The sequence below is a fragment of the Chaetura pelagica genome, unplaced genomic scaffold, assembly GCF_000747805.2.
Source record: "Chaetura pelagica isolate M959 unplaced genomic scaffold, ChaPel_1.0 scaffold112, whole genome shotgun sequence".
NCBI classification, from domain to species: Eukaryota; Metazoa; Chordata; class Aves; order Apodiformes; family Apodidae; genus Chaetura; species Chaetura pelagica.
Genome location: NW_009952798.1, coordinates 1907609 through 1930552, shown reverse-complemented (window position 1 = coordinate 1930552; position 22944 = coordinate 1907609). Strand labels below are relative to the sequence as shown.

Here is a 22944-nt window from a genome sequence, read left to right as displayed (position 1 = left end):
CAATTAAACTGTTTTGCACTGCCAACTCTGTAATTAATAGACACCTTAAGAAACATTCTTATTTTCAGAGATATTTTTTTTGGTGGTGATGTGGTAGGGGATTTTTTTGGTGGGTTTTTTTTTTTCTTCTTTGGTATCTTGAGTTCAAATGCTAACATTGGAATCATTTGTGCATATAAGAATGATAATGAACATTAAGGAGAGGCTGCCGACTCAATCAACTCTGTTCACCCTAAGGTAAAATCCAAAAGAAATACACACTCCAGTTAGTATTTTCTATGAGCAGAAATGAAATTAATATTTCAGGCTGCAGGTTGAAGTTTCTAAAAACATAATAAGGAAATTAATTTTACAATTTTAAGTGATGGTTCCCTTTTTCTGCGCAAGTCATTTGTAGGGACTTGCACGAATAGTGATAGATTCTAAAGAACTTGTAGTATCATGCCTAGGGGGTGGCTTTATGCTATTTCCTCTTTGCCTACAGAGAAAATCTTCGTAATCTTCATCTTCCTTTTCATGTCAGTCATCTTCATTTTCCATCCCTATTCTTCTGTTGTGTTGTAGCTGTTGCTTGCAGCCTCCAGCTCAGCGTTTGAGATAGCCATTACATTTTTCTGTTTATGTCCTTTGATATGGGATACTTAGATTTTACCTTTCTCCAGGTTATCTCCCTGTTTCCTGGACTCTCTGGCTTACTTCCCAGGCATGTTGTTCTCCAAATTTGAGGTCTCTTAGCATCACAATTCTGCTTTCAGGAAAAGATGGTAGTGGTGGCACCCCACCCTTTCTCGGTGTTGTTTAGAAGTAATAATCATTTATTTTCTCTAGCAACTGAAACCAAAAAACTTGCACGTTTCTCTGCATCAGTTAATTTCTGGTCTCCAGAGGCAATTCATTCAAGTGTTTTACCATGCTCATAATTAAGAATTAATTCTTTTTCTGTACCATAAAGTCCTAAGCTTCCTTTGCTTCAGCTTCCAACCAGTTGCCTGTTGGCATATTTGTCCAGCTTGTCAGGGTTGCTTTGGATGGCAGCCCTGTCCTTTAGAGCACCAGCTATGCACTCTACCTATATGATGTCACCTCCAGACTTGCTCAGGATGCATCCTGTATTACTGCTCAAGGTGTCAGTGAAGAAGTTAAATGGTATCAACCTCAGCATAGAGCCTTCTTGAACAGCATCTGTCATAACTAGCCTCTGGTTTGACTTGAAACTACTGACCACGCCTCTGTGAGCCTGATGGTCTGACTGCTGCTTCATCCACCTTGTCATTCACCCAGCCAGATGCTATCACTCTAGTTTTTCTGTAAGGAGACTGCGGGAGGCTCTGTCAAAAATGTTCTTGAAGTAGACAAAAACCAGTGCATTCTGCTCATGCCCAGAGCCAGCCTTTCATCACTGAAAGTAATCAGTTTGACCATGCCTGATTTGCCCTTGGTAAATCAATCCTGTTTGTTCCTAATCATCTTCCAGTCCATCATGTGCCTGGAAATGTCTTTTGTGGCATCTTGTTCCATAATTTTTTTAAAAACTGAGGTGAAGCCTTAGCTGTAGCTTTCTGGATCCTCCTCTTGCTGTTTTCAAGATGGACGTAAAATAGATATTCTTGTGCATTTTATATTATAGCTGTATATGTCTGAAACCTGAGTGTTTCAGAAGCACTTTGTGTGCATTGGAGCAAATTTCAGAGGATTGAGAACCCTGCCTCTCTGTACCACTCTTGGTCTGAGACAGAATTTACAGTATTTTCAGCTGAATTAACAACAAATATTAAAAATGATTAATTAGTTTTGACAGATAAAATATGTTTAGTCAATATAGTCAGAGTAGAAAGGATATGTATTTTCCTTGTTCTGAGTAATTATTTTTCTCCACCTTTTTATTAATTAAAAAATTTGGCTAGTGAAGTTGCCAGGGACCTTAAACATTAAGTGATTACCAGTAATTTCTTTTTTGATAAGTGACTAAGACACTGTCGTGCTTATAGAGTCTAGATATGATATTAAAATAGCTCCAAGTGCCAAGAAAGTCTATTTAATAAGGTAGTTCAGGGAGATTTAGCCTAGAGTATTCTCTGAACTTGGATATGTAGGAAGAAGGTGGATGGGAAATGCAGTTCATTTTTTTCTGTGTGAATACAGAAGTGATAACAGGGAATTGCTTGCTGGGACTTGCACCTTCCACTTCAGTGGTCTTGTTCTTTTTAACTTTGGCACCAGAAATAGCTAAATCTAAGTATGGGTATTATTAATAACTGTTTGCTTTCTAATATATTTTTGGGGTTCACCAAGGCATTATGAGTCTGCAGAAGCATGTCTTTTGCCATCCTGGGTAGCACCATTATTGGAAAACTTGGAATAATTTTCTAAGTAGCGCTGTAAGCTGCCATGGCCAGGGAATTGTAGTGGTCTGATAGTTGTACTTTTTGTGCCAACTTTCTTTGCTTCCCATTTTATCATACCAACAGGTGGTAAAAGACATCATTCTGGTCAGGCTAAACTGGAATGCAATACACTTTTACATCTATTTTCATGGTTAGGACTTGAAGGAAAGTATGTTTCATCTTCCATATTGTGTACAGGAGACCAACAAATTGAGTTTTGTAGTGCTGCTTCATGCATTTCCTAAATCTCTAGTAATTTTCTTTTTCTGTTGATGTCTGCATTTGGTCCAGAATATTCTTGAACTGAGCAGAGAAACTTTATTAAAAAGTGCTTCAACTGAGACCTTATCAGTGCCAAGTGGAGTGGAAGGGCGTCACCTGTCTTTTTCCTAGGATGATGTACAAAGAAAGAGCTATTGATTTTGTTCTAGAGACAGTCTGAGTCATGCCTTTGATTAAGACAGTTTTATTGTCCAGTTGTTAGCTCAGCTGAGATGCAGTTTTTGGCCAGTACAACCAACACCAAGATCCCAAAGAAAATTCAGAAGGTACAGGACACCACTCATGATAATTGCTGTGGTGACAGTGGCCATCTGACCATTTCTTTAAGCACCTATCAATTCACTGTTAGAATTAGTTTTTATGCTAGATGCTCTGATTCATGACTAAGAGGTGAAACATCCTAATCTGCATTTTTTGCTTTGGAAAGTAGGATGCTTTGTTGATCTAATGCATTCTGTGTAGGAGGAGGAAGCATCGGAAAGGAAACATGGATTAAAAAAATCTCATCTGAACCCTGATCAGTGCTACTTTTTTTCCTTTTCCATTAGATGTGCTAAGGCACATCTAGGAGCTTGTTTGTGCCTTGGGAAAATGAAGTTAAGCAATGTTTTAATGATTGTAAACTACCTCATGTGGGAAGAACCTTCAGAACATTGTTGAAAGACCGTTGGCTATGGATATTCAGAAAGGCTACTCCTCTGTGGTACCAGTATGTGGGGACAAGGTCATGAATGCCTATTGAGTGTGTGTATTGTCTGTGCATTCTGTAAGACTGACAAGAGCTATTAAGTTTTTGACATAAGTATGCCTTTTGTCAAGTTGTCAACTCATCCCTTAAATTCGACTGTGCATGGATGTAGCAAGAAAAGATGTCACACATCTAGAAGCTGGATGGACAATATACAGTTAATAAAATCTTTGTCCATCCTTGTCGTCTTTGAAATACAGTAGCTGGAAGGATGTATCACATTCTAATTTATATTTCCTGATATTACCATGAGCTTTGATAATTAGATTCTAAAATGACTAAAAGCTAGTCTTACCAATTTGGAAGGAAGCAGCTAATTTAGTTCTCTGGCTACAACATTGTCCTGGTTTAGTGACCAGGGCAAAGCACAAACTGGAGGCACTATTGCTCCTTATTACCTCCCCTCCACCCTCCTAAGGGACGACAAAAGGAGAATAAAGAAGAGAAACTTAGGAGTTGGAAGTGGAAACTGGAACAAATACACTGTAACACAGAAAAGGGAGTAATACGTGAGGGGAAGAACAGATCTATAAACTTACATACTGATGTATACAAAACTGATCTTGATTATGGCAAGATAGGTGGGTGAGAGTCCCCTGTGGCAAAGCTGCTTCAGGAGAAGGGTCCACAGCTCCTCACAGTACCCAGTAGAGTTGGAATCTGGAGAGCATGTGATTTGAGCAACCTCTGAGCAGCAGCAAGGCAAGTAAGGTGCAGAAGAAAAGGGCTGAGCTTCCAGTTCTCCTGGCTTATAGAGTATGGCAGGAAGTGGGAGGGGAATACTGGGCCCTCTGTGTTCCAACCCTCCCGGATCCTTCAGGGTCCGAAAGACCCTCTCTCTAGTTCCACTTGCAGGTGTCAACACTCTGCTGGGGCCACTTCAACCGTAATAAACATTCAAGTCGAATTACATTTCTGTTGAGCATCTGACATCAAGTTTTTATGTTTCCATGGAAGTGCTGGTTTTGATATCTGCTACAAGGGTTTGGAAACTGGGAGCTTTCTGTTGTGTGTTCTATTCACACAGTATTTCCATCATACAATTTTTATTTTTATTTTTTAAATTTTGAGATTCATATCTCACAAGATAACCAATAAGATGAGTTTTTCTGTTGTGGAGATGTCACTTGGTAGATTCCAGGAGAGCCCTACTTTTTGATTTACACAAGACTAAGCCCTTCAGTTATTGTTGTTGCTGAACAGTTAAAGGGCAGTGTATTCTTCACACAAAGGCCCTTAAAGTTGGAGGTTGCATTGTCCACTTCTGTAATTGTTTCTGTTAATACTTGGATAGTATTAAACCTAAAGCAACATTGACCTGTACAGTTTCATTCTAGACATAACTCTGGCAGCAGCAGTGGGGTTTTGATCATCCATCTCTGCTTTCTGTCACTCCTCTCTTTCCTTCAGTGTTTCAGTCTTTTTCAACCTTGTGCACATTCACAAGCTGGATTGTTTGGAAGCCTCCCACTGTGGAAAAGCCCACAAGGACAGATGCCTGGAAAAAGGAAGACAAGGTACTAACCTGTACAGCACAGGGTAGTCCCTGGAACACCTTTGTGCGTCTTGTCATTTGCCCCTTTCTTTCACAGTTTCATGTGAACGTGTTTGGCATGGATGGAACTGACATAGTCGTTATTCTTCCATTGCCCCACTGCCATGTAGATGAGTGTAGTTACAGACGTTCACAGACTGAAAAACAGAGCTAAGTCACTACTATTAAACTGTTCTTTTTCTGCTGACTTTGGAGTTTGGTGACGTACCTGAAAGGATAAGGATGTTCTGTATTGACAGAGGCATTCTGTGATGTAGCAGTTTGATAAACTGAATCAGAATTCATCTTTTTTGCTTAGATGATGGAATCCCCAGATACTCATGCCAGACACAGTTAGCAATTCAGGATTACCTCATGGTGTGTTTTGTCTGTCCAAATTACTCTAGTTATCTAGTTCATCGTATAACAGAAAATGTAATTTACTACTGACATACTGAGTGTCAGCCATGTGAGTTGACAAGAAACAGGTAAGCTTAGAATCATTTCATGGCTTAGTGCATGAGAAGTTTCACAGTGCTGTTTCAGAAGTTTGAGCCCATCTGTTGCATCCACATTGTGCATTTCTGCTGTTCTTGTGTTCTGTTATCTGAGAGACAAAGCAGATTTCACGTTGGCTTAGGAAAGAAAAGCCCATAACAAAGCTAAGTGTGAAGCTTTTAAGAAGTGTTCACATATTAAAGCCATAAATATAGTATCTTTTAATTTATATTTCATACCATTTCACTTTATACCGTAAGTTGAATTTTATGTTTACGTTACTTTGCCTGAAAAAAATGGGGCTTTGGGACTATAGAATGCTAGAATACTAGCATATATTACTAATATGATACCAGCATATATTACTGTCTTCTAGCTTGATCTGAATTCTCACTCAGCCCTGTTACCCTTTGGTTTTACAACCAGTCTGTCTTTAGGACCTGTACCTTCTCCTTCATCTCCATTCTTCCTGCCAATGTTTTTTTTTTCTATTACTATATATATATTTGAGTATCAAAAATAGTTTGTTAAATACAAATATTTGTAAAATAGCATTTACATCTTTGCTCTTGCCATTTGAAAAATGTTGACAAAATTAATGTTTAGAAACATAGAAAGGTGATCATTTATTTTAGAAGAAGTTGTATAATGCGTTGCACCCTTCACATTTGTCTACATGTTCATTCATGATGTGTAAACCCAACAGTTGATTCCATCACTATTTAAGCGACCATTTTCTCCTTGTGCTTTCCTCTAGCCACATCTTCATTCTCTTGTTGAACTGTTCGTGTTATGCATGGGTGACTTGGAGATGCTAATACACTGTGCTCATGTTGTATTGATATGTGTTATAATAATCTATCTTTTCTGGCTGTTTTAGACACAAGACTCTGTTTGGTGAGGTCAGTATATTACATAGAGCTGAGTGAAATAGCAAAGAAAGGTTCAAGTTAAGTGTCTCCTCTGTACTGACTGTTTGGTGCCTTTTAGTGTGGAGGTGTGTCAAGCTGCTCAGTTTGTCTTGGCATAGGGCAACTACTGCCAGTTAAAAGAAAAAAAAAAAAAAAGGAGGAAAAAACAAAAGTCCATGAAAATGGAAACAGCAAAAGCAGCTTGGCAGTTCTACATGCAATAGAGGTGACTGCCAGATATAAAAATGTTTGTTCTGTAAGGAGGACAAAATCAGCTTAATTTCGTAACCCATCCTTAGCAAAGATGCTGCTGGGTACCTCTTTGGTTGACCATACAACATACACTTCAGTTTCCAGCTGTTTCTTTGTCTTAACTGTATCAACTGTTGGAGAAGCCTTGTGAATGTTAAATACTGTCTGTAGTTAGAATATAGCAATTACTGTGATATATACTGTTGAGGATTTCTGTTTAGTTTTCAGGTTTTTTTATACAGTGCTATGAAAGAGTAGTCCTTTTGGCCCCTTAGTAATGGGGTGGTTTTGTGCATTTTCATTTTTTTTCTTAAAGCTTATTACAAGGAGGTTCATCTTGAATCCATTTAATCTCTTATCCAAGAAGTAGTGTCTAAGAGACTTGGATTTTTAGAGGTTCTGCACTGTCAAGTTTCACGTGGATTAACTGGAGTTGACAGTAAACCCATACTGTAGAAAAGATGAAGCAGATATGGCATCAAGCTATAGCACAGGAAGTTTCACCTCAACATGAGGTAAAACTTTATTGTGAGGGTGACAGAGCACTGGAACAGTTTGCCCAGAGATGCTGTGGAGTCTCTGGAGTCTTTCAAGACCTGTCTGGATGTGTTCCTGTGTGATATGCCCTTGGTGTGCCTGCTGCAGCAGGGGGGTTGGACTTGATGATCTTCAGAGGTCCCTTCCAACCCCTATGATTCTATGAAGAGTTTCTTCATTTCCTCAACATTGCTTTGAATTCGTGAGATGATGATGAACTCTAAAGAGGAAAATTCTAATTAGGAAAAGATTACTGTAGGAAGGAAAGGATGCTAATGGGAAAGAGAATTCCTATTGTTAGGCACTGACAGCTGAACGTAGGGAAGAATTGTGTGGCAAAGAGGCACAGTGAAGTAATGGAGCTGTAGGAGGAAAGCCAATGCTGGCCAATTGTGTTAATGTGTTCAGTGACATGGTGTGTGTATCTGTATAGATACATACTTGCAGGTATGTATTGGAACAGCACTAATAGTATATAAACCAATAGCGTGCATAGTAATACAATAGCTACACTGTAATTAAGAAGAAAGGTAAATCAGATGAGAAATATACAACCAATATAAATTTTGTAATAATGACGCAAGTTGCAGTAATTTAATAAGTGATGTTGTAATTTTTGTACTAGGCAAAATAAGTCCTGTTTCTTTTTATCTAAGAGTTTTATTTAGTATGAGCATCCTCATATATTGATGTAAAAGAAGTTAGTTTAGTTGTTGGGGCAATTGTTTTTCAATGGATGTTCATCTTGTTGTAGAATGTTTGGTCACAGTGGCTTAAGAAAGTTTCAACAATAAGTAACAACTTTAATCACTTGGAATTTTCCTTCATTCTGCAAATATTCATTACATATGTGAGGTTTTGTGATTTTTTAGAAGTTTTTCTAGAGTTTCTGACTCAATAATTTAGTATGGCTTTTGCTTTTTGGAGAGCATTATTGTACTTTTGAATTCTAGGAATCAGTCAATTGTTTTAAGGGTTACAAGGACAGTTCAGTCAATTTTTTTTATCCAATATTTAGCTCGTGTTGGCCAACGTATTTCAACAGGGGAAGAAAAAAATGCCATCAGTTTTGTGTGTAAAATGTTTCTGGTTGTGTAAGCTTAAAAGAAATGTTTTCTTTGCAGAAAGCCATATTCTTGAGGATGTGAACAAGTGTATCATTGCACTGAGGGAGCAAAACGCAGACGGTTTGGATGGAGCAGCAGGCGCCATCCGAGGGCGCGCCAACAGGGTGGCTCATATTGTTTCGGGTGAGATGGACAATTATGAACCAGGGGCTTACACTGAAGGTGTGATGACAAATGTTCACTATTTGACCAAGAATGGTAAGTCTGATATTTAATCTGTGTTCTCAATTGGTACAAACATTCCGGTAGATAGAACAGTTAAAGTGAACGTGATGATTTTCTGATCTCGTGCACTAATGGTTTACTGTAGGGTGTCTAGTATCTTTTCAGCATGCTAGTCAGTTATGATGATATCATGCAGTTCAGACTAGTTTAAACATTTCAGAGTGATGCATCCCAACTAAGAGAAAGTCAGGTAAAAACTCCAGGAGACCAGTGTGGGTGAGCAGGCAGCTCCTAGAAAAGCTCTGTTGTGAGCCGATACTGGGGGGCTACCGGCTGTCATGTGCTTTGGTGATTTCCCCTCCAACGTGGAGGGGTTTGTGAATAAGCCCGAGGGTCACACGTGGCTCTCGCCTCTCACGGAGAAGCGGCCGCTGCGGGGCCGTATTTCAGGGTGGTGGTTAGAGTGCACCCCCAGCACGCTCACAAATGGCTTCTAAGACGGATCTTTACCACACAAATCAATCGGTTTATTAAGGGTAAACATAAACTGAAGGATGATGTTTAGGGAAAATGTAAATGTAAATGGCTACCAGGGATATTTATGTATATATATGCAGTAAGAATGTGCCCTTTAGGGAGGTAATGCAAAAAGTATTGTGCTTTTAAGGTGTTCTCTCTGAGAGAGGGTTGAGGACCAAAGGGAGGAGGGAGGAAGCCTGAGTCAGTTCTCTTTAAGAGGTCGTGCTGTGCGTGCAAGTTGAGGAGAGGAGTGTGTCTGTGTGTGGTGATGTGACCCTCCGGCAAGTTGTCCCTCTTGTCCCCCCCTTGTCCCCGGTCCTAGCAGCAGCAGCGGGTGGTGGCCCCGGCAACCGGCAGCAAAACGGGGGGTGTGAGGTGTCCCTGCTCGTAGCAGGGGGAACCTGATGATCTTTAGGGTCCCTTCTAATCTTAACCATTCTGTGATTTGCATTATTTTACTTATGTAGGTTCTTTTTAAGTTATGCAAGACTACGTTCTTAAATGCAAGTAAAATGTTTGGAGATTTTGTAACTTGTGAGACAAGCAGCTTTCCACTTGATTGTTCTGGCCTTGCCAAATGTCTTCTAAGCAAATGAAAGGCAAATTTTGAGAAAGAGAGAAAGCAGTTTCATAATTTGTGTGTACTGACCACTTTAAGGACTGTTGAGCCAGTGGTTAAATATTTCTAAATAGCTTCAGTTTTGCTAAGCAAATCTGGAACTTCTTTAAATGGTTAGCAGTGTCTGCTTTCTGTTTCACAGTATTAAAAAGGAGGTTATCCGATATTGGAATATCGCTGTACTGGCAGCAGGGCTATAACTGCACTGTTCTTTAAAAGGTTTGGTTTTTTACAACAAGTTGCTTTTTATATACATTGATGTCTGGCCTTTCATAGTGTGTGCTTAATTTTAAAAAAAATAAAAGCTCTTTGGAGGTCCCAGGACTTACATGTTTTCAGTGGTTGCAATCCTAATAGTTGGGCAGTTAAGAAATTACTATTAGGAAAATTTCTGGGAAGTTTGTGCAGCTCTGGAATACAGGATTTAGCTTTGTGAACTTAGAAGTCTAAATCCTAGCTCTGTCACTCTAAAGAAATTCCTAGTGTCTTATATTGGACTGACATTGCCTGTATTTTACCACGAGAAAAGACAGGAATTTTGGTTGAGCTCTTTCTTGGTGGCTTCAAATATGTTCAGGTTCAACTGTCTTCATGTGAAGCAAGGGTGAACTGACATCACAATGAAGTGGTAAAAGGGACTGAGTAGTGAGAAGAGTTTGAAACAGACTTGCCTGTTTTTATCTTCTTTTCTGACATTTTGGTGACAAAACCCAAGAACTTGCAACAGGACATTCTTTTTTTCATAACTTCTGAAAGTACTATGAGAAATACCAAGGGAAGCAGTAGTTACAGGAAAGGGTATTTTTGATTCCAGTATAAGAGCTAAACCCTTCTTTCTTGAAACTGGAAGTGTTTAAGTACATTAGGAGTTGACACTGATTTCTGTTTTTTTGCCATGTCTTGACAGTAATATATAATATACTTAAATCTCTCTATCTTCAGAGCACAGGAAGACCTGAAACAAGGTTTGGTTAGACTGTTTGCCTGTGTCGAGGGACATTAAGCATGTTGTCCTCTGATCAAATGTCTTTACTTCAAACCTCAGAATCTAGGAATCCACTATCTTTTCATTATTCAGTAGGAATGGAAAAAGACATACGTTCTTTTTATTCTTAACTGTCTTGGTATAGTACCTAGTGAACAGACAAAAATCCATATGAAGTGTTTTCATTGCTTGATTGTTGTCTTAAATTTGTTTGTTTTAACTGTTCCAGCTTACAGGGAAAATGTAGGTAGTCTGCAGCCTCAGTTGTAAGCCAAAACATTCTGTCTTTGCTGGAGTCTTTCAGGAGCCAGCTGATTGCAAGGTGACAATTCACTAGGAAAGAGCTGTTTGTTTATGCTGTCATTAGCTGCTGCATTAGTTCACATGAGTAACTTGGGGCAGTGATCCTTTATGCCTAGTGAAAAGGTGTGTTACTGAAGAGAAATTATTACAGGCAGTGTATGCAAATACAATTATGGAATAATACTGTGCATGGAAATTGCAGAGAAATAAAAACACTGAAGAAAGAATGGGAACCAGAAATGGGAAAGTGGCAAATTGGAGGTAACAGGACAGAAAAATTGTGCACAAAGAGGAATAGGTATATTTACAGTTTGTTAAAACAAAGACAGATCTAAATTGTAGTATAAATGCTGACGCAATTAATAAGAGAGGTTAAATTCTCTGCATTAGAATATATTGAAAACAAGAGCATGACATGAGTGAATCTCTTCAGCTGGAAGACAGCAAATGTATTTGAGATGGTTAAGTGAGCTATTCAGCAGCAGTATCATTCTGCTGCACAATGTATAAAAACTGTTGGTTAATTTTTTAGCCACGCTGTGTGGTCCTATTTAGAAACAAGTTGCTGAGAGATGAACAAATCTCTGCAGCACCATAAAAAATGGAGTGTCTGCTTTCTCAGGCTTATGTTATGCCACTCCTCCATTTTGCCTTTTCCCCCAAGGAACTTAACAAGGACCTGTAAGAGCACCATTTGTGTGCAGTCAGCATCGCAGCAGTTAGGTAATATCACAACTGAAGTTGACTTTGGAGCCTTGGTTTGCACTCTGTATATGCAGTATGGCACTGTGGTTATGTGATCATACATATTTCTGTTAAAAAAGAGCTGCTTAATTCAGGTCACTGGAGAGACCTACTTTAGACATATGCCAGGGTCACATATTAGAGGAGGCTGGTGTCTGTAGAATCAGTTTGGAAAGTAATGAAGTATAAGACTGCAAGAAAAGAACATATGGTCTAATAGTGAGGACAGCTCGTTTGAACTGCCACTGCCTCTACAGGGTTCTTAACGTGACACTGTGTCAATTCATGAGGCTACAGCTCGGTGTGGGGTACAGGAATGCTTCCCAGCTCTTGGTCTGAGTACATCTTCCTTGTATTACATCATAATGAAATGGGGACGTGCTTTGTCTGTTCTTGTTCTCAGGTTTCAGTGGGAAGGGCATGAAGATATGTGGGTTTGAAAGAGACCTGCAAAGCATTTCAGCCCAATCCTACTCTAAGAGATTGAGAGTCAGAATTGAGAGTTGTGCCCTCTAAATTTGTGCACCAGGATCTGTATGAAACCTTTAGGGGCACCAGTGGAAAAAAGAGCATTCAGTCATGTAGTGTGTGTGCTCCATGCAGGCTGTGCAGCAGCATTTCCTGTCTTGGTTTTACTAGAGAAAGTTGGTAGAGCTTCACGCTATATTCCTGTACACTTAAGACTGTAAAAATGTTAGTATAGATATCTCTATCATTCCTAAATTTTGGCACTGTTTATTAGATTGAAATATGCAGGTCTCTGGATTTTGGTCTTGTCTGCATACTCTAGCATGAAAGCAAAGTGAAGGGTAACCTTGCACTGTACTTTAAATATCAAAGTCTACTCTGTTAATTTACTGCATGCCAGAGGCTGCAGCAGTTAAATTTAAACAGTTTGACTTAAGGCAGATATTTGTTGCTGGTTTGCTGACAATGTGAAGCTCTGTGGTGTGTGCAACACATGGAAGGGAAGGGATAGCATCCAGAGGGACCTTGTCAGGCTGGAGAGGTGGGCCAGTGCCAACCTCCTGGAGTTAAACAAGCCCAAGTGCGAGGCCCTGCATCTGGGTTAGGGCAATCCCAAGCACAATTACATGTTGGGCAGAGAATTAATGGATTGAGAACAGCCCTGAGAAAAAAAGACTTAGGGGTGTTGGTTGATTAGCAGCTCAGCATGAGCCAGCAATGTGTATTTGCAGCCCAAACAGCCAACTGTGTCCTGGGTTGCATCAAAAGAAGTGTGGCCAGCTGGTCTCATGAGACCCCACCTGGAGTACTGTGTCCAGTTCTAGACCTCCCAGCACAGGAAAGACATGCAGTTGTTGGAGTGAGTCCAGAGGAGGCCAGAAAGATGATCAGAGGGCTGGAGCAGCTCTGCTATGGAGATGGGCTGAGAGAGTTGGGGTTGTTAAGCTTGGAGAAGTGAAGGCTCCAAGGAAACTGTAGAGCACCTTCCAGTTCCTGAAGGGGGCCTAAAGGAAAGCTGGGGAGAGACTTTTTACTAGGGCTTTTGTAGCAAGAGGACAAGGGGAAATAGATAAAAACTGGAAGAAGATAGACTTAGGTTAGACATTAGGAGAAAATTCTTTACTGTGAGGGTGGTGAGACACTTGCACACGTTGCCCAGAGAAGCTGTGGCTGTCCCTTCCCTGGAAGTGTTCAAGGGCAGGTTGGATGGGGCTTGGAGCAACCTGGTCTGGTGGGTGGTGTCCCTGCCGATGGAGGGGGGTTGGATCTGGATCATCTTTAAGGTCCCTTCCAACCCAAAGCATTCTATGATTCTATGTTGAGAGTAAAAAGCCTGTATTTCTTGTAAATTTTGCTTACAGATTTGTTTTAATGTAAAAGTATAATGATATGCTATATAAGTATATATGTATACACATACGTAAGTTCTCTGTTTGGGTCTCAGAGTTGTAAAAAAGAAAGGAAAAAGGCTGGAGGCACAGATGATAAGTATTTTAACTGTCATAAGGAATGAGTGGAAGTCTCTTTCTCTGAATCACTGGAGTTCTGAGCCCACATTTTTCTATTCCATTAGTGCTGATGGAATCACAGCAAGCCATTGTCCACAGCTTCTTACTACCAGCATTATGAAACACCTTTTAATTCAAATAGGGGTAAGGCTTAACCTTAAGTGTAGGGATAATAATGAAATTGTATTTGGAATGAAAAAAATTTTCAACTGTTCTCAAATTTAAACTGTGGCCATTGTTGTGAGACAGATAATGGTGTGACACACAACACTCACTTCCTTTCAAGTGTGGGTTAGGACAGTGTTTTATCTCTGAGGCTCAATGGCAATAGGAAATGTGAAGTTGAATGTGGATTTGAAAATTTCTTCCTGTCTCAGAAAATGTGCCTGAATTGTATAAGTCTTTAACCGTTACTCATATGATATTAGCACCCATAAACTATTGAATTGACTAGAACCTGTAACAGTTTTGGAGATTCCTGCTCTTCTTATGTGATACCAGCAATGTTATTTATAACTGGGGATTGAAGTGCAAGTATGTAAGAGGTGTTTTTTAATAAGTATTCATCTGGATCATTACAAGTTTTTAGGCATTTCAGAGTGAGAGAAAAGCCTCATATCCAAACATTGTCCATGACTTATTCAGGATGTTCAAGGAGCTTTATTTGGAATATTACACAATCATTATTTGCTGTGGTAAGAGGATACCAAGGGCAATTTGTTGGCTTCATTATCTCCTTGTGAGCTATGTAGGCCCATTTCTTCAAGTAATCTTTTTTCCTCAGATTTCTAACATGTATGCATGTCCAGTTTTTATGTTTTGTTCTTGTGTCATTATGAGCAACTTTTCTGCCTCCACCTGAATTGTGAAAACACTTGGTCCCAGTGGGCTAAGCACGTCAAACTTATAGACGTGTTCTGGACAGACAGGTGTTGTGTTCAGTGGTATTCTTTAAAACCTTCCCAAGTTTCAGTTACCTTTTTTGAAGTCCTTTCCTATGGTTTGTCCTAAGAGTCATTGTGTTTTTCCTGACCCAGCTGTCTTCTGTATTGGCAGCATGTTTTATTATCATACTGTTTGCCAGTGTCACTAATGAATTTATTTGCTTGTTTATTTCTTGGTCCCAAGATTGTTATTTTGGCCACCTTCCAGGGTTTCCTCTCACTTTATAGCCCTTTCAGTGTGCTCAGGTGTATAGCATCCATACTAATACTGCTCTGCTCCACCTGAAACAGAGCTTTCCTGTATTAAATGATTCTGTAGGGTGGATTGAATCTACTGCATTGCTTTTCTCTTGGAAAATATCTTTTATTTTAGCAATAAAAAAATATAGTAGTTTTATCTGATACGCACTTCCTTCCATCTGCTTTTTGTTCAGCTTTTCCATTTCTTGCATGCTTATGTGCTCAGGCTAATGACTTGGTATTTTCCTCGATGCTTCACTTGCCTTTCTCAAAAACATTTTGCAGGCTTGTTGCAGTAGCTTATGCAAAATTACAGTTCCCTTTGTCCACTGTCTAAGTCTTTTGCAGTAGGCGTGGTCTGTTTTCTGCAGTTACACTCTCACCCAAAGGACACCTGCCAAGGAGGAAACATAAGAAGGCTTTGGGGTCTGTTTTTTTCTGCCCACACTGACAATTGGTTCTCATTTCATTCTCCTTTGATGTGCCATCTAAGTCAAAATGGGAAGAAAAAACACCTCCAAAAACTCCATTGTCTTTTCCCAAGCTATATTTTCAGATGAAATAGGATAAAACAGCTCTTGAAGCTCCTTACCTCTTGTTTTAGTATTAAAGAGACTAAAACAACAAATTTTATTTGAGGTGGCTTATTTGGGGTAGCTAAAATAAGGCAGATAAATCTCACTTGTTCTGTGGTGCATGCAGAATCAAAAGCTTTCACTCATTTAAAAATACAAGTATTTTTAATGAAAAAAAAGTATTTTCCACTTCTCATTCATCACCCTCAGAATGAGATTTAAAGATACTTGCTGTTTTACTCTGATTACTATTCAGAAGTTTTTACACTTGCTTGTGAAGTCCAGAGACTGCTAAAGAGGTCTGACTCTTTTCACTGTAAAATATATAAAAAAAATCCCCAACACATTTGATAGAAAATCTGGAATGAGGCTTGAGTAGGCAAGTGTATGGAATTGCTGAACCTGTGAAACTCATGAACAATTCAGACAAGGAACAACTTGTAACAAATTATTCAGTTATAAGAACTAAGAGGGGAAAAAAGCATTAACTGAGAAATGCTGAGGGTGTTTGCATGATTTAGCCTAAACTTTTTTTTTTATCATGACATGGTGATTGTAAGACTAATATGTAAGCAATAACCCTTCATTCTTGTGAGTTTTTCTGTTAGAGTCAATAACCCTCATTTGATTAAGTGCAGCTACCTTTTTTTTTCTGTAAGGCTCTGTTTTAATCCTTCTGTGAAATTATGTTTAAAATGTTTGCTTTAAAAACTGTTGGAATTGTGTCAGATGGGAAGCAAGTTCTGAAAGATCAGAAAGAATATAATCCAAATAGTGTTGTGTTCCAGAAAATCAAAAAATGGCCCTGAACATAGTGCTATTTTTTACAATCTTATTTGTATTTTTTTTAATTTCCTGTAGCTCAAAAATAGCTTTTCTTCACTCTTACCAATATCCATGTTGATTATAAGCACTGTGTGTGTTAGGATGCCTTTAGCTACGTATTTGCTTGCTTTAGAATGCTGTTGCACTTGGTGATCACCTAAAGCACTGAGAAGAACAAGTTAAGCATATTTCTGTTACTTCAAATTTCATAGGCATTATTGCTCTAAACATAAAATAAACAGAAAAGAGCATGTAATAATACTCACAGGAATCTGGCTGGTTGAAGTATTTTGCCAATTAGCACTGTTCTCTAGTTTAAGAAGTGTATGGCATGATGCTTGTTCACTAGAAATAGCCAAGGTTCCCAGAGATTATTTTTTTAATTCAAATCTCAGGATTTCTCTTCCCCACCTGAGTTACTGAAAAGCTGTTCTCTGTTCAGACAGTCTGCCTTACATATGATTTACTCCCCCATAAGCAGGACCTCAACTTCTTAATGGCTTGTACATTTCCGGTGTCCTTTTCAGCACATTTGAACAATCCCAATTTAGGCTTATTTAATCATCAGCCTTTAGAAATTGCCTAATGTGTTAGTTGGCTCCCTGCTCTTGCTGGCAGAGCTTTGGTCTTGGATATAGCAAGGCCAGTGAAGAAAACTTTCATTAGACATCTGCAGTGACAAGTTCTAGTCTTAGAAATGGAGGTTGCAATTCACAGTCATTTTTAACATCTCTAAATGCAGCCTTTATTGACAGAAGTGGTGCCCACTTGCTCCATCTGCCTTTTTCTGCCACCTTCCTTGTGCCAGTACTAGCATGTCAACTGTCTGGCCTGGTAGCAAGTTGGGCTAGAATACTGAAGAGCCTCAAAACTAGATTTGCAGCCAAAACCCACAAGTGCATTTGTCATCATGCTGCTGTGTGATCACTGGTTTTGAAGTGAGGACATACAGGTAGAGTTTTGATGGTGGTCTGCAGTTGGACTGAAGGTAAAATAAAACCTCTGTGTGCCCTTTGAAAGGCACTTATGGAAAGTAATCGGGTGGTTTGTTTTGTTGTTGTTTTTTGTTGTTGTTTTTTTTAAGTTAAATACAAACAGGGTATTTAGAGGCAGATGCCTCTGAATTATACCCTTTGACTTCACTTAGACTAAAGAAGGCCATGCTGTTCTGTGCTGTGATCTGTATTCAGGAGGAGTGGATGTTTCCACAGCACATAGAAGCCCTGTGATAATAGGGAACTGATGAGGTAAGACAGGCCAACATGGGCCACACTGTCTGCTATGAAATGGAAGAAAAATATGTGAAATTCTTCACCACTATGACTTAGGGGGAAGTGTCTCTGATCTGAGATTTCTTGGTCAGTCTGTCCTTGAGCATGGCAGCAAAATGCAGTAAGTAGAGATCTTTAAAATGGGTAGATTACTGATATGCTCTGGGGGTATCTTTCTGCTCTTTCGAATGCTGTGCCCTGCCTCTAGTACCTTGCATGGGGAAATCCATCTACCCCCCACCTCTCTGTGTATTTCTCTGGACGTTTGTGCAGTGAGTGGAAAAAGATCCGTGAAGTCACCCCTGAAGTCTGGAGCTGCAGTGTTTTAAGTGCAGGCGCTGTGCTAATTCCCAGCTGCAGAGGTGTGGGTATTTGCCAGGCTGTGCAAGGGCTGCAGAGACAGCTCACAGATCCCAAAGTCACAAGCAATGACCCATGCCCGTACCTGTCTAGTCTGCTGTCCTACAGAGTAACAGTGACTTGGTATGTATCTGAATTGTCTTGGTGGGAATGAAAATAACTGTTTTCCAGATAGGAAGCTGAATTAGTGTGTTGAAAAGAAGGCTCACTTTGAGCCTTTTCCAGCTTAAAAGCAGCAGTTTACTGGATTGCCAGTCATTAATCACACTGCCAGTAATTGGGTCTCACTCATTAATCATTTCTCATATTCAGGACAGTTAACTCTTATTAGCTGTAAAGATGCAATATCACAAAACTTCTGTCATATATTCAACATAACTTAGATATAAATATGTATGCAAACATATACAAATTTATTTAAAGATACAGTTTTCTAAGTCTATGTATTTATGCTTAGCTGTGCTCCTAAAAGCTTGTTGGTTATGCCAGTGGTCTTACTATATTGTAGGTGCATTCAGTATTGAGAGTTTCCGGTTTCACTATTTTAGTACGTATCTGTCTGGCCTGAAGGAGAAGCAAATACCAGTTACATCCTGCTATTAGCATGCAACTTTTTTTCTGTGTATGACAGACCTCTTGCCTTGGATAATTCATAGAATCCTAGGGGTTGGAAGGGACCTCAAAAGATCATCTAGTCCAACCCCCCTGCCAGAGCAGGGTCACCCAGAGTACATCACACAGGAACTCATCCAGGTGGGTTTTGAATGTCTCCAGTGAAGGAGACTCCACAACCTCCCTGGGCAGCCTGTTCCAGTGCTCTGTCACTCTCACAGTAAAAAAATTTTTTTGGATATTCACCTTGAACCTCCTATGCTCCAATTTACACCCATTACCCCTTGTCCTATCACTGGTAATCACTGAGAAAAGCCTAACTCCATCTCCCTGACACTCACCCCTTACATATTTGTAAACATTGATGAGGTCACCCCTCAGTCTCCTTTTCTCCAAGCTAAAGAGACCCAGCTCCCTCAGCCTTTCCTCATAAGGGAGATGTTCCACTCCCTTAATCATCTTTGTAGCTCTGCCCTGGACTCTTTCAAGCAGTTCCCTGTCCTTTTTGAACTGAGGGGCCCAGAACTGGACACAATACTCCAGATGTGGCCTCACCAATGCAGAATAGAGGGGGAGGAGAACCTCTCTTGACCTGCTAACCACACCCTTTCTAATGCACCCATGTTATGTTATGCTTTCAGTAAGTGAAATGCTAAATCCATGAAATATCTTTTCTAGTTCTTTTTGCTCTAAGTAGTTAAGGGGCAGCAGGGCACCACAGTGAGTGATGCAGAGATCTGTTCTCAAACACTGGCTTAGCACTGGGACTGGTAGAGGAACATGCACTGTTTGGTGTGATAAAAGTTCCAAAAATGTTAACCCTGTTTCCTGCATAGAACCTATGTGCTCATTAGTGAAAAAAAATATTAAATACCAATAGTAATATTTGAAGAAGTGGAAGGGTTGTATCAAATATACACAGTCACTAAGCTCTTCTGCTCCTTTTATGTATATATTTATATACCTATATACACATATGTCTTGGTAACTCATCTGATACAGCATTATATGTCACCAGTTAAATGTATCACAAAAATGAGTTTGAAGTGTCTGTACCGTAGTGAAACAAAATTGAGAAACAGCTTGATCTTCATATTAGCATTGTATTTGGTGGATTTGTAACAGAGTCATGAATGGTTGCACTTTGAAAAAACTGTTCATGTTATGCAGTTCAGCCTTTTGCATTGAGTGCAGAATAATTTTCTTTGTACTAATTCCATTATTATTTAAAAGTATTTTTTATCACATCTAATGAAGATGTCTCTATCAGTCATTCAACAGTTGATTCCATTCTAAATAGCATGACTGGTGTGGCATAACTCAGCCTTCTGTCAGAAGTAACACATTGCAGATAGCATGACTTGGCCAGTGCTGTTGCCTTAACTTAGATGGTTTTTAATTTATTTGTTAGTTCGCTGTGTAGCATTTTGGATTGAAATGTTATGAATACACAGTACACAGCAGGAAGATCAAGTTAGCAGAATATAAAATGTTCTTACTACCTGAGAGTTAATCACTCTAGAAGAAATCTGCAAATGCTTAGTTTTAAATCACAAGAAGTGCAAACTATTCTTTGTTCTCAAGAAGTGAAATAAGTACTGAATAAAAGCTGTGCATTATTAACTAGATTCTTTATTTGCTCTAATATCACCCTGCATTTTTTTCCAAACGTACTTTGCTTATGCATCTCTTTAGCTAAAATTTCTGCAACTGGAAAACTATTAAAACCTCTGTAAGCAAATTATCTATATCCATCACACTGACTTTCATGCTAGGTGACCAGATTACAGAGGATAATAAAATACTTGAGATACACATGTTTTGCCACAACTCTCTGCTTATGCTGCCACAGGAGGTCTCATCTGAACTTCTTGCTGAAAGATGCACATCCTTAAAGCAAATTTTCCATTTCAATTCATAAATTCCAGATTAGTTCACTCTAATATAGTGTACAATTCCAGGATATAGTATTGAAAAGCATCCTTAGGATTGCAGAGTTTAAGCACTTATTCCTTGTACTGTGGCTTTCTTAGTGCTAAACAAAATTAGACTAATGCAATAAAAATTACACTCAGCCATGCTGATGAGCATAGAGGAAAATGAAAAGACATACAGAGAACAGGGCAAATGAACTCACATGCCAAGAAAAATATAATCATTCTTTTTTTCTGATGGAAGAATCTCTTGTTGCTTTGCTGCTTTACTGTGGGTTTGTTTTTTTCCCCGTTTTATTTTACTTTTGTTTCTACTTCTATTTCACTTTTGTCTTGGGGTTATTTGCTTTACCACTGTTGCTTTTTTGCAATGTTCACCTGGATGAATGGATGGATGGAAGATAGGCCCATACTCTTGCTGCTTGCCTGTAACATTTACCTGGTGTCAGGATTGAAGTGTAGATGGCAACACAGCTCTCCTTTCTGAGGATGGTATGAGCTTTTCCCTTTAAATAGGGAAATCAGAAGATTGTTAAAACATTATTATCTAGTAACTCTGTTTTATAAGGATTTTTTTTTCCCTAATCAACAGATCCTGATGATTTTACCTGCAGAACTTAAAAGCATCAATGAAGTATCTAAAATGAAAGGGTTAAATTTTTACTCTTAGAAAAGGAATTTCGGATTTGATGGACAATACGGTTCCTGTATTTAGGAAAGCATGTGAATTACCACAATGTATGGGGTTTAATCAAAGGCCTGTTTCCATCTCAGTGTGATCCCAGGCCTCCTATGGTATGGACAGATTTTATATCAGGTTCTCAAAGTTCAGAGGTGCTTTGTAAGATAGAGTAGTGTAGAGGGCTTCTTCAAATACATCAGTGAAAAAATAAGAGTATAGAAAATGTGGGTCCACTGCTGAATGAGGGAGCCCTGGTAACAGAGGATGCAGGCAAGGCAGAGTTACCGAGAACCTTCTTTGCTTCAGTCTTTACTGCTAAGACCAGCCCTCATGAATCCCAGACCTTAGATGTAAGAGATAAAGCTTGGAAGAAGGATGACTCTCTGCTGGTTGATGAGGGTTGGGTTAGAGATCAGTTTGGTAAAATCAGTATAAACAAATCCATGGGATGCACCCCCAAATGTTGAGAGAGCTGGCTGATGTTGTTCTACCACTCTCCATCAAAAGAACATGGCAAATGGGAGAGGTGCCTGGGGATTGGGGGAAAGCCAGTGTCACTCCAGTCTTCAAGAAGGGTAAGGATGACGATCCAGGAAACTATGGACCAGTCAACCTCACCTCCATCCCTGGAAAGATGATGGAGTCGCTCATTCTGGAGGTCATCTGTAAGCACATGGAAGAGAAGAAGGTTATCAGGAGTAGCCAACATGGATTTATCAAGTGGAAATCATGTTTGACTAACCTGTTAGTCTTCTGTGATGCTGTGACTGAATGGGCAGATGCAGAGAGACCAGTGGATGTAGCCTGCCTTGCCTGGAGCAAGGCTTTTGACACAGTTTCCCATAACATCCTTGTCAGCAAGCTCAGGATGTGTGGGGTGAGAGAGCAGACAATGAGATAGATTGAGAACTTGCTAAACAATAGAGCTCAGAGGATAGTGATCAGTGGTGCAGAGTCCAGCTAGAGACTTGTAACTAGTGGAGTTCCTCAGGCATCAGTGCTGGGTCCAGTCCTGTTCAAGATCTTCATCAACGACTTGGAGGAGGGGACAGAGTGTATCCTCCAAAAATTTCCTGCTGGTACCAAACCAAGTGGCTGATTAACCAGGAGGCTGTGTGGCCTTTTAGCAAGATGTGGAAAGACTGGAGAGCTGGGCAAAGAGGAACAGAAATTGGAATTGTTAAATTTAAGCTAATTTAGATGATAAAAAATGATGGTTCAACAGTTTAAAATGGAAATTTGGGACTGTAGTTTTGAACAGTTTTTAATAATTCTTTTTATTGTCTTGGGGTTTTTTGGTGGTTTGGGTGGGGTTTTTTTTTGACACTTTTTTTATACAAGAGCTTTTTGATATATTTATGGCTTTGTTTCATTGCTGCTCTTTCACTTCCCCACACTGTGCTTTCATACTGTTTCAGTGTGGCACCTTGACATGTGAATAATGGTCTCCACTCAAAGATACGTGTTTATCCTTATAGTTAAGCATATCACACAAGATGTACATTTAAATATTCTGTTGTGTCTAAATACTAGTGGAAAAAATACCTTAACAGTATTTTTGGAGGTTAATGTGGCAGAGACATCTTAAAAATATTTTTTGTGCATTATTATTAAAAGGAGAAAGCAAATGGTACTAATTCCTCTGATACTTCAGGTTCTGATTAATTTTTTAAGGGTCCAGTGTTCTGAATGTCACCTAGTATTCATATCAGTCATGTCCCTTTTGAGTTATCTTTGTCATACTAAAATACAAGTGTTACGCAACAGTGCAAATGGAGTTGTGCAACAGCACAGAAAATAATACTGCTCAGGAGATTTAAAGCTCATCAAAAATCAAGAGACTTATTTTTGTTCCTTTAAGTATCAGTTTTAATAGACAGAATGTGAATACTTACTGAAAACAAGGTAATTTTTTAC

At 39.3% G+C, this 22944-nt stretch overlaps 1 protein-coding gene across 1 annotated transcript in view; it reads left to right on the top strand.

The window, feature by feature from the left end:
* The window catches only part of CTNNA3 (catenin (cadherin-associated protein), alpha 3), a 431886-nt gene that overhangs the window by 327692 nt on the left and 81250 nt on the right, over nucleotides 1-22944 (top strand). Inside the window, exon 12 of the mRNA XM_009994846.1 lies at nucleotides 8271-8471. Within this exon, the coding sequence (XP_009993148.1) occupies nucleotides 8271-8471 (201 nt within the window). The remainder of the gene's footprint in view (nucleotides 1-8270; nucleotides 8472-22944) is intronic.